Genomic DNA, 11175 nt, shown 5'->3' with positions numbered 1-11175 from the left:
GGCGATTGTCAGGCTTCAGCCTCCTGAGTAGCTGGGATTACAGGTGCACACCACCGCACCCAGTTATTAAATACATTTTGTTGTTGTTGTTTTGGTAGAGACGCGGGTCTCGCTCTGGTGCCCAGGCTCGTGTCAAACTCCTGGGCTCAAGTGATCCTCCTGCCTCGGCCTCCCAAAGTGCTGGGACTACAGGCGTGAGTTAATGCTCCCAGCAACCCGGCTAATATTTTCTAGAGATGGGCACTCACTATGTTGGCCTAGGTTGGTCTCAAAACTCCTGGGCTCAAGCAATCTCCAGACCTCAGCCTCCCAAAGGGATAACAGGTGACCAACCCAGCCCTCCAATTTCCTTTGACTCCACCATTCCTCAAGGCTCCTGCAGCACCAATGGGAGCACACTTTGTAGCTTGAATCACTAGAGACAGCTCTACTTCCATAATTCAGAGCTGCAGTCTTTGACCACAGCCACCTATCTCTCACCTCTGCCATGACCTCGCCTTTCTTGTCTCAAGACTTAGGACCCATTTTGGTTTTATCTGACTCCTTAGCCTAAACTACTCAGTTCTGTCCCCTTACCTACCTACCTACAGGTCAGTTCCCAAACCAATGATCGTTGCTCCATGTCCCCCACCTCTTTTTTTCACTCCTGGGCTCTGGAGTATTGCTGGAAGAAAAATAACCAGAGCATGTTTGCCAAGCCCCAGATTCCCTGACTAGCCTCACTGCCAGGCTCTAAGGGCAGCTCCGTGATCCTTTGTCTTTTATTGACTCCCTGTCACCCTCAAGATAACTATTCAAACTTTTCCACGTTCATCAAGCCACTCCACCTGTCCCCATCTCTCTGCTTTCTGTGGAATGCCTTTCCTTCCTGCTTTATGAGATTGAGGCTATGCATGTGAGCCCTTTAAGTTTTCCCTCTGTCCGTCTCTATACTTGATTCATCACTCAAAAATTTCCTCCACTTTTACTCCTTCCTTTTTTTTTTTTTTTTTTTTTTGAGATGGAGTCTCAAACTATTGCTGGGCTGGAGTGCAGGGGCTTGATCTTGGTTCACTGCAACCTCTGCCTCCCTGGTTCAAGCGATTCTCCTGCTTCAGCCTCCCGAGTAGCTGGGATTACAAGCATGAGCCACCATGCCCAGCTAATTTTTTTATTTTTAGTAGAGACGGGGCTTCACCATGTTGGTCAGGCTGGTCTCAAACTCCTGACCTCAAGTGATCTGCCCACCTCGGCCTCCCAAAGTGCTGGGATTATAGGCATGAGCCACTGCACCCAGCCTACTCCCTACTTTTGGACTCAGAAGAAGTGTTGCACCTTTTGGCATATGTTCTTGCCTCCCCTTTTCAACTTCCTCCAGGACTTCTCTATCATCTTCCTTCTCTCCCTTGCCCTTAGCTCCTCTCCCGTATGCTATAAACATGTGCAGGTCTTCCTTAATTAAAAATATTTAATCCCTGGGCCAGGCGCCGTGGCTCACGCCTATGATCTCAGCACTTTGGAAGGCCGAAGCAGGTGCATCACACGAGGTCAGGAGTTGTTCAAGACCAGCCTGGCCAACATGTTGAAACCCCGTCTCTACTAAAAAATACAAAAACTTAGCTGGGCGTGGTGGTGGACACCTGTAATCCCAGCTACTTGGGAGGCAGAGGCAGGAGAATCACTTGAACCTGGGAGGCGGAGGTTGCAGTGAGCTGAGATCACACCATTGCACTCCAGCCTGGGCAACAAGAGCGAAACTCCATCTCAAAAATAGTAATAATATTTACATCCCTTGGCATCATAGCAAGACTCCATCTCCACAAAAAATTTTAGAAATTACCTAGGCATTGTGACACATGCCTGTAGTCCCAATACTTTGGGATGCTGAGACAGGAGGATTGCTTGACCCCAGGAGTTTGAGGCTGCAGTGTGGTGTGATCGCACCACTGCAATCCAGCCTGGATGACACAGCAAGACCCTTTCTCTTAAAAAAAAAAAAAAGTATAGGCCGGGCATGGTGGCTCACACCTGTAATCCCAGCACTTTGGGAAGCTGAGGCGGGCAGATCATTTAAGATCAGGAGTTCGAGAACAGCCTGGGCAACATGGGGAAACCCTGTCATTACTAAAAGTACAAAAATTAGCTGGATGTGGTGGTGCACACACCTGTAATCCCAGCTATAGAGAAGGCTGAGGCACAAGAATTGCTTGAACCCAGGAGGTCGAGGTTGCAGTGAGCCTAGATCACACCACTACACTCCAGCCTGGGAGACAGAACCAGACTCTGTCAAAAATATAAATAAATAAAAAAGTACAAACCTTGACCTTGCCATCTCAATTTTCTGTCTGATTTCCAACCTTTCCCTCACCCAAATCCTTCATGTGCGCAATTCCTATGACCTTAGTCTCTGAGTAAAAGAAAATAAAAGAAACAAAAGACCAGCTGCAGTGGCTCACGCCTGTAATCCCAGCACTGTGGGAGGCTGAGGTGGGTGAACCACTTGAGGTCAGGAGTTGAAGACCAGCCTGGCCAACGTAGTGAAACCTTGTGTCTACTAAAAATACAAAAAATTAGCCGGGCATGGTGGTGCACGCCTGTAATCCCAGCTACTCAGGAGGCTCAGGCCAGAGAATTGCTGGAACCCGGGAGGCTGAGGTTACGGTGAGCTTAGATCACGTCACTGCACTCCAGCCTGGGCGACAGAGTGAGACTCTACCTCAAAAAAACAAAAAAGAAATTAAAAAAAAAAAGGTAAAAACACCATGCACTGTACTTAGTCCACAGAATGACCAACAAATGTTTGTTAAATGAATGAATGAATGAACTATTCGGTTGATAATACCTTCTCAAAGCTCACTATTTCCTTTGCCTTTATGGCACTCCTTTTTCTTGAGATTGAGTTTTGCTCTTATTGCCCAGGCTAGAGTGCAATGGCAAGATCTTGGCTCACTGCAACCTCCGCTTCCCGGGTTCAAGCAATTATCCTGCCTCAACCTCCCGAGTAGCTGGGATTACAGGCATGCGCCATCACACGCAGCTAATTTTATATTTTTAGTAGAGACAGGGTTTCTCCATGTTGGTCAGGCTGGTCTCAAACTCCCAACCTCAGGTGATCCGCCTGCCTTGGTCACTGGCCCGGCCTTTTTTTTTTTTTTTTTTGAGATGGAGTCTCGCTCTGTCGCCCAGGCTGGAGTGCAGTGGTGTGATCTCGGCTCACTGCCACCTCTGCCTCCCGAGTTCAAGCAATTCTCCCTGTCTCAGCCTCCTGAGTAGCTGAGATTACAGGCACCGCCACCAGGCCTGGCTAATTTTTTTTTTTTCTTTGAGACGGAATCTCACTCTGTTGCCCAGGTGCCCGGGTTAGAGTGCAGTGGCACGATCTCGGCTCACTGCCAGCTCCACCTCCTGGGTTCACACCATTCTCCTGCCTCAGCCTCCTGAGTAGCTGGGACTATAGGTGCCCACCACCAAGCCTGGCTAATTTTTTGTATTTTTAGTAGAGACGGGGTTTCACCCTGTTAGCCAGGATGGTCTCGATTTCCTGACCTCATGATCTGCCTGCCTCGGCCTCCTAAAGTGCTGGGATTACAGGCATGAGCCACCACGGCTGGCCTTTGACCCTCTTTTATTTTTGTTCTGCTATTACGTCTCTGATCTTCCCTCCATCGCTCTTTTATTTATTTATTATTTATTTATTTATTTTTGAGATGGAGTCTTGCTCTGTCACCCAGGCTGGAGTGCAGTGGTGCAATCTTGGCTCACTGCAACCTCCACCTCCTGGATTCAAGCGATCCTCCTGCCTCAGCCTCTCCAGTAGCTGGGACTACAGGTGCGTGCCACCATGCCCGGCTAATTTTTTGTATTTTTAGTAGAGACGGGGTTTCACCCTGTTAACCAGGATGGTCTCGATCTCCTGACCTCGTGATCCACCTGCCTCGACCTCCCAAAGTGCTGAGATTACAGGCGTGACCCCACCGTGCCCGGCCTATATATTTGTTTTTTGAGACTGCATCTTACTCTGTTGCCCAGGCTGGAGAGTGCAGTGGCATGATCTTGGTTCACTGTAATCCAATCTCCTAGGCTCAAGCGATCTTCCCATCTCAGCCTTTTGAGTAGCTGGGACTACAGGCATGCACCACCACACCTGGCTAATTTTTAAAATTTTTATAGAGATGGGTTTTTGCCATGTTGCCCAGGCTGGTCTCGAACTCCTAAGCTCAAGCAGTCCTCCTGCCTCAGCCTCCTAGTGCTGGGATTACAGGCATAAACCACTGCGCCCAGCCCTTTTCTCATTCTTTAAGTGTGATGTTTCCTAAGAGTGTAATCTCAGCCTTCTTCTTTTCTTTCTTTCTTTTTTTTTTTTTGAGATGAAGTCTCGCTCTGTGTCCCAGGCTGGAGTGCAGTGGCACAATCTTGGCTCACTGCAACCTCTGCCTCCAGGGTTCAAGCAATTCTCTTGCCTCAGCCTCTGTAGAAGCTGGGATTACAGGCGCACACCACCACACCTGACTAATTTTTATATTTTTGGTAGAGACAGGGTTTCATCATGTTGGCCAGGCTGGTCTTGAACTCCCGACCTCAGGTGATATGCGCGTGCCTTGGCTTCCCAAAGTGCTGAGATTACAGGCGTGAGCCATTGCTCCCGGCCAACCTTCCTGTTTTCAATGAACCATTCTGTCTTAGAGTTCTCATCCATCTAATGCCTTTACAGCTCACTTCTGTGCAGGAGACTCCCACACCTGTATTTCCAGACCCAACCTCTTTCCACTCCCATCACCCCCATTTCTAACTCTCTATGGAACATAACAGCTTGTTCCACTATTACCTTATAATTGTACATTCTTTTCTTTAGGACAGTTCCTCCTCCTCAATGCTTCTTTTCTATTATTACTGTCATCATTGTCCTAGTAACTCAGGTCCAAAGCCTGAGTCACCCCTAACCTCTCCTCTCCCTCAGCCCTGGCCTCTCCCTCCAGTTTTATCCAAGTCCTGTTAATTTCCTCCCTAGGGGAGAGAGTAGAAAGGGAGGTGAATTAGGAAATTATTACAATAATCTAGGCTTGAGAAAATGACATGGAGCAAAGGAGTATTGAATGGGGAAGTGGAAAATATTCCCTGAAATATTTTGAGTTTTTACCTGAAATAAAGGTTTGCTTTATTTCCATGAATGTATCTGTCTTCCCTAAAGGTATATCTACTCCCTTCATGGCATGTATTTGCTTTCATGCATTTTATTAATCTACATCAAGGGTCTGTTGGTATTTTATTTTTGTATTTTAATTTTTTTTAGAGACAGGGTTGCCCGTGTTGGAGTGCAGTGGCCCAATCATACCTCACCATAACCTTGAACTCCTGATCCTCTCCACTCAGCCTCCCAAGTAGCTGGAACCACAGACATATGCCACTACACCCAGCTGAGTTCTTGTTTGTTTGTTCGTTTGTTTTTGAGACGGAGTCTCACTCTGTTGCCCAGGTTGGAGTGTAGTGGCGTGATCTTGGCTCACTGCAACCTCCGCCTCCCAGGTTCAAGTGATTCTCCTGCCTCAGCCTCCTAAGTAGCTGAGACTACAGGCACATAGCACCACACCCAGCTATTTTTTTTTTTTTTTTTTTTTTTTGAGATGGGGTCTCACTCTGTCGCCAGGTTGGAGTGCAGTGGCGCAACTGCAACCTCTGCCTCCTGGGTTCAAGTGATTCTCCTGCCTCAGTCTCCTGAGTAGCTGGGACTACAGGCGCGTGCCACCACACCCGGCTAATTTTTTGTATTTTTAGTAGAGGCGGGGTTTTACCGTGTTAGCCAAGATGGTCTCAATCCCCTGACCTCGTGGATCCACCAGACTCGGCCTCCCAAAGTGCTGGGATTACAAACATGAGCCACTGTGCCAGCCTTTTTTTTTTTTTTTTTTTTTTGAGACGGAGTTTTGCTCTGTTGCCCAGGCTGGAATGCAGCGTTGCGATCTCAGCTCACTGCAGCCTCTGCCTCCCAGGTTCAAGCAATTCTTCTGCCTTAGCCTCCGGAGTAGCTGAGATTACAGGCATGCACCACCACACCCAGCTAGTTTTTGTATTTTTGGTAGAGTCGGGATTTCACCATGTTAGCCAGGCTGGTCTCGAAGCCCTGAGCTTAGGTGGTCCGCCTGCCTCAGCCTCCCAAAGTACCGGGATTACAGGCGTGAGCCACCGTGCCTGGCCTAATTTTTGTATTTTTAGTAGAGATGGGGTTTCAGGCCGGGCGCGGTGGCTCACACCTGTAATCCCAGCACTTTGGAAGGCCGAGGCAGGCAGATCACCTAAGCTCAGGAGTTTGAGACCAGCCTGGTCAACTCAACATGGTGAAACCCCATCTCTACTCCAAATATGACAATTAGCTGGGCATGGTGGTACATGCCTGTAGTGCTAGCTACTTGGGAGGCTGAGTCACAAGAATCACGTGAACCAGGGAGGCAGAGGTTGTGGTGAGACAAAATTGCACCACTGTACTTTAGCCTGGGTGACAGAGCGATGCTCTGTCTCAAAAAAAAAAAAAAAAAAGAGATGGTGTTTTACCAGGTTGGTCTCAAATTTCTAACCTCAAGTGATCCACCCACTTCAACCTCCCAAAGTGCTGGGATTACAGGCATGAGCCACCTCGCCCTGCCTGTGTTTTGTTTTTGTGTAGAGACATGGTCTCACTATGCTACTCTGTCTAGTCTTGAACTCCTGGCCTCAGGTGATCCTCCCACCTCAGCCTCCCAAAGCACTGGGATTACAGGTATGAGCCACCATACCTGGCCTCTCCCTCCCATTTTTAATCCTATCTCTGCTTTATACTTATTTTCCATTTCCCCATTCAATACTTCTTTGCTCCATGTCCTCGTTTTCTCAGGTTTGGATTATTGCAATAATTTCCTAATTCACCTCCCTTTCTACTCTTTCCCCTAGGAGAACGTACTCCAACTATGACCTAGTCATCTACCAACTCTGCAGTCACCCTCCTGTGATCACGTCCCTTGTGATCTTCTCAGCCAGATGTGATCCCTTTTTCCCTCCAACTCAGATAACATTTGGTTTGTATCCCTAGCATGATTCTCATTATACTTTTTTTTGTTTGTTAATGTGTATATATGTCAACTTTCTCACTAGATGAAAGCCACTGCCGGGCGCGGTGGCTCAAGCCTGTAATCCCAGCACTTTGGGAGGCCGAGACGGGTGGATCACGAGGTCAGGAGATCAAGACCATCCTGGCTAACACGGTGAAACCCCGTCTCTACTAAACATACAAAAAAAAAAAACTAGCCGGGCGAGGTGGCGGGCGCCTGTAGTCCCAGCTACTCCGGAGGCTGAGGCAGGAGAATGGCGTAAACCCGGGAGGCGGAGCTTGCAGTGAGCTGAGATCCGGCCACTGCACTCCAGTCCGGGCGACAGAGCGAGACTCCGCCTCAAAAACAAAAAAAAAAAGAAAGCCACTAAGGGCAGGAAATCAGACTCTATCTAACTTATCTTTCCAACATAATATACCACACAGTGTCTTTTTTTTTTTTTTGAGACGGAGTCTCACTGTCGCCCAGGCTGGAGTGCAGTGGCATGATCTCGGCTCACTGCAACCTCTGCCACCTGGGTTCAAGTGATTCTCCTGCCTCAGCCTCCAGAGTAGCTGGGATTACAGGTGCCTGCCACTGCAACTGGCTAAGTTTTGTATTTTTAGTAGAGATTAGGGTTCACCGTCTTGGTCAGGTTGGTCTCCATCTCCTGACCTCGTGATCTACCTGCCTCGGCCTCCCAAAGTGCTGGGATTACAGGCGTGAGCCACCGCGCCCAGCCCACCCTGTGCTTCTTCAGGGACTTTCCTTCTTGTTGAAATATCTGCCTCCTTGAGTATTAGCCGGGTGTGGTGGCAGGTGCCCGTAGTCCCAGCTACTCAGGAGGCTGAGGCAAGAGAATGGCGTAAACCCGGGAGGCGGAGCTTGCAGTGAGCCAAGATTGTGCCACTGCACTCCAGCCTGAGCAACAGAGTGAGACTCCGTCTCAAAAAAAAACCCCAAAAATTAGCTGGGCATGGTGGCACACACCTGTGGTCCCAGCTACTTGGAAGTCTGAGGTGGGAGGATCCTTGAGCCCAGGAGGTTGAGGCTGCAGTGAGCCATGTTTGTGCCACTGCACTCCAGCCTGGGTGACAGAGTGAGACTTTGTTTCAAAAAACAAACAAACAAACACACAAGGAACTGTTCGCTGTGGAGATGGCAGTTTTCTGACCCCAGGGTCCAGTGCTCTTCAGCCTTGAGCTTCTTCCAGATCACATACGTCTCCTGATTGCTGGCTTTAGCGGACACCAGGGGGCAGTGTGTTGCTAGGCTGTAGGCCACACCCAGTCCAGGACAATGTAGGATGAGGGCAAGGGACGTGGAGGGGGGTTGTGAACCTAGTAAAGGAAGCCCCCACTGCTTTCTCCCACAGTTGTGAGGTCCTTAGGAATGGATTCTTGTTGCTCAGTCAGGGTTCCTCTTCTCAGGCCCTGGGAGTAAACTGAGGCACAAAGAAGGGGAATAGTCAGGGCTCCTGGGCAGCCTCCTGCTTCTCTTGCAGGAGTCACAAGCAGAGATTTTTCCTTTGCCCCTTCCCCCACACCTCCCCAGTTGCAGGCCCCCAGCTGCTGTCCAGACCGGAAGGGAGTCTCTTCCTGCTTGTTTCCTGGAGCCGAGTTTGGATAAGGGCAGGAAAGGCCTGCCTGGGAGGAAAGAATATAGGGGTGTGACCTTCATGGAGGCAGGGAGCAGGGGGGCAGGTGAAATGAACAGAACAATGGGCCATCCAGATTTTTCCAGTTCTACTACCCAGAGCTGAGGGCCTATGGGAGTGGCAGGGAAGGACACAGGTTCCACTGAAATGGGAAGAAGGACATTGTACAAAAAAAGTTTTATTTTGAAGATTACAGAACTTGTGCCATGACCCCACCCGGCTTCCATTCCCAGCAATCCAGGGATCTGTGGTGGGGATGAGAATGAGAAAAGGGAGTAAGAGGAGAGGAGGGAGGCCTGGCTGGGGTGGGGAAGTGGAGTAAGGTGGTTGTAGAGAAGCTCATGGCTCCCTAGGCCTGGGCCTCACTGTCTTTACTCCTCCATACTACAAGAGTGATAAGGAAGGGGATGAGGCAGATGGGGGCTATGATCATGGCCAGGAGTACATCCTCTGGGGGGTCGGAGAAGGTGGGTTGCACCAGGGAGCAGTTGGCAAAGTGGATCTGGTGAGTCTCAAAGATGATCCTCTCTGCCAAGGGATTGGGGAAGCCCAGGTCAAACAACTCCGCAAAGTGCTCCAGGCAATCTCGCAGGGTGCTATAAGGCCTGGGGGCAGAAGAGGACTTGAGTGAGGGAGGGGGTGGGCCCAGGGAGAAGAGTGCCCCACACTCACTCAAGGTCTACCTGCAATGAGCAGGCCCACCCCTGGCCTGAGCCACCCTCACAGCACTGCCCCTACCTGCTAATCATGGCCCAGTCGCACCAATCCTTTTCGATAGAATCCATTTGATCCTTATAATGATTCCAGCAACATTGGACAGCTGTCTCATAGTTCTTCACCGTCCCCTCTGTAGGTACAGATGCTGCACAATGACCACACCCCTGCCCCTCCTTCCAAACCCTGCTGCCCAGGTGCTTGCAAGGTGAACTGCCTGTCTTCAAACGTGGGAACCCTTCAGAAAGTTTCCCTAGCAAGACATTCTGGCTGAGGACAGAGTCCCAGCTCAGGAATCATGTAATGACTTCCATGTGCTAAGCACTTTCCATCCCAGCCTGATAAGAACTTCCACATACACATTTTCCTGGGGTCTTCTAGCCCACTAGTGAGGTGGGTAGCTCAGGGCTGTGCAGGGGCCGACCTGCACGTAGGAGGACAGGGAGAAAGACGCAGAGAACCCCAAGAGAGAACAGAGGGGAGTTTAGTGGGGCATCAGCTGGGGTGGGGCAGGCCTTGTGGGAAAGGGACCCTCCCCACTGAACTTGCTCTCGTCCTTGCCCTCGGCCACCCTTCCACACCCCGGGTACCCACCTTCTGACCCCGTTGTGCCTGTGGTGGGAAGAGGCTGAGCCAGGGCCTCATGGGGCTTCAGGACAGCTGTGGGAAGAAACGGGAGAGGAGGGTAGCATAGCAGGGACCCAGGCAGTGGACCTGCGACGGGGTTGGGGGACTGAGACCCTCCGTAAACAGGGCTACCTTGGAAGAAAAGGAGGAATAATCTAGCCCCCACGGACGCCTCAGTGCCGAGGAGGGAGGGGCTGGCACCAGCTCCTAGTCACTCACACCCAGGCCCAAAGCCCCCCTCACCTCTGGCCAGCTCCTGTCCTCCGAAGCCCTCTCCGCGGGGCCGGGGCCGGCACCCCAGCTTTCCCCGGGTGGGAAGCAGCTCGCGCTGCGCCCTCCCCGAGGTGGGGTCAGGGACCGTCCGAAGGCCAGTGCTGCTCGGTCCGTCGGTCCGCACCCGCACCCCGGGCCCGTTCCGGCCTCGGCCATCCAGCCCCTCTCCCCTCTCCCCTCCGGGGCCTCCCGCGCCTCCCGCCCGGGCCTCGGGGCGCCGCGCTCACCGCCCAGTAGGAGGAGGAGGCGGAGCGCTGCCGGCCGCCCGGCGCGGGTCCTAGGGAGCCACGGGCCGCCGGCGCGCTCCACCCGGAGCCAGGCCATCGTGCAGCTAGGAGGCGAGGAGCGGCGGCTGCGCTGAGCCGGGCCCGGGTGTGGGGGCGCCTATATCCCCAGCCCAAGCTGCAGGAAGCCGCGCCGCTTCCTCGGAGGGGCTGGGACGGCGGCGGCCACGTGGGGGGCGGGGGCGACGCTCGGGGCCAGAGGCTGGAGGGGGAGTAGCTGCCGCACCCGCGCCTGGCGCCCGCGGCTCCCTCCGCCTCGCCGGCGTTGGCCCACCCTCTCGTAGCTCACCCCGCGAGGCTGGACAGCTCCCGGAACCCCGGAACCGGGATCTATTTCGGGGGCTCGGCTGCGTGGCGCCCAGGACTCTCCAGGGTCTCCCAGGATCGCTCCCCGGATTCGAGTCGCGCCCTCTCTCTTTCGGGTCTGTAGGGGTCGGCAAGCTGCTCTCCCAGACCTGGAGAACAGGGAGGAGGCTGGGAGCTCCAGCGGCCTCTCGACGCCGCTGCATCAAAAGGGCTCTCCTGGGTTGTGGGGCAAGGGGCACCTGGAGCTGAGCCGGGCAGCTCAGGGTTCCTTATCCTA

At 52.1% G+C, this 11175-nt stretch overlaps 1 protein-coding gene across 1 annotated transcript; it reads right to left on the bottom strand.

Annotated features, from left to right (window-relative positions):
- Positions 1 to 8854: 8854 nt before the first annotated feature.
- On the bottom strand, positions 8855 to 10849 carry RAMP2 (receptor activity modifying protein 2). Its single transcript, XM_023203923.2, has 4 exons — positions 10536 to 10849; positions 10003 to 10068; positions 9433 to 9541; positions 8855 to 9299 (listed from the first exon to the last, which is right to left on the bottom strand). The coding sequence occupies exons 1-4, from the start codon at positions 10630 to 10632 to the stop codon at positions 9044 to 9046; spliced, it is 528 nt and encodes a 175-aa protein (XP_023059691.1). The 5' UTR covers positions 10633 to 10849; the 3' UTR covers positions 8855 to 9043.
- Between the last annotated feature and the right edge of the window lie 326 nt (positions 10850 to 11175).

This window comes from Piliocolobus tephrosceles, chromosome 16 (genome assembly GCF_002776525.5).
Source record: "Piliocolobus tephrosceles isolate RC106 chromosome 16, ASM277652v3, whole genome shotgun sequence".
Lineage (NCBI taxonomy): Eukaryota > Metazoa > Chordata > Mammalia > Primates > Cercopithecidae > Piliocolobus > Piliocolobus tephrosceles.
Note: the sequence above shows the minus strand (reverse complement) of the source record. Positions and strands in the feature narration are given on the sequence as shown.

Coding starts and splice junctions, on each gene's coding strand:
- RAMP2 (XM_023203923.2), bottom strand. CDS start 10,632: ATGGCCTGGCTCCGGGTGGAGCGCGCCGGCGGCCCGTGGCTCCCTAGG. Junction 10,069..10,535: donor CCTCCTCCTCCTACTGGGCG/GTGAGCGCGGCG, acceptor TTCTTCCCACAG/CTGTCCTGAAGCCCCATGAG. Junction 9,542..10,002: donor AGGCACAACGGGGTCAGAAG/GTGGGTACCCGG, acceptor CTGTACCTACAG/AGGGGACGGTGAAGAACTAT.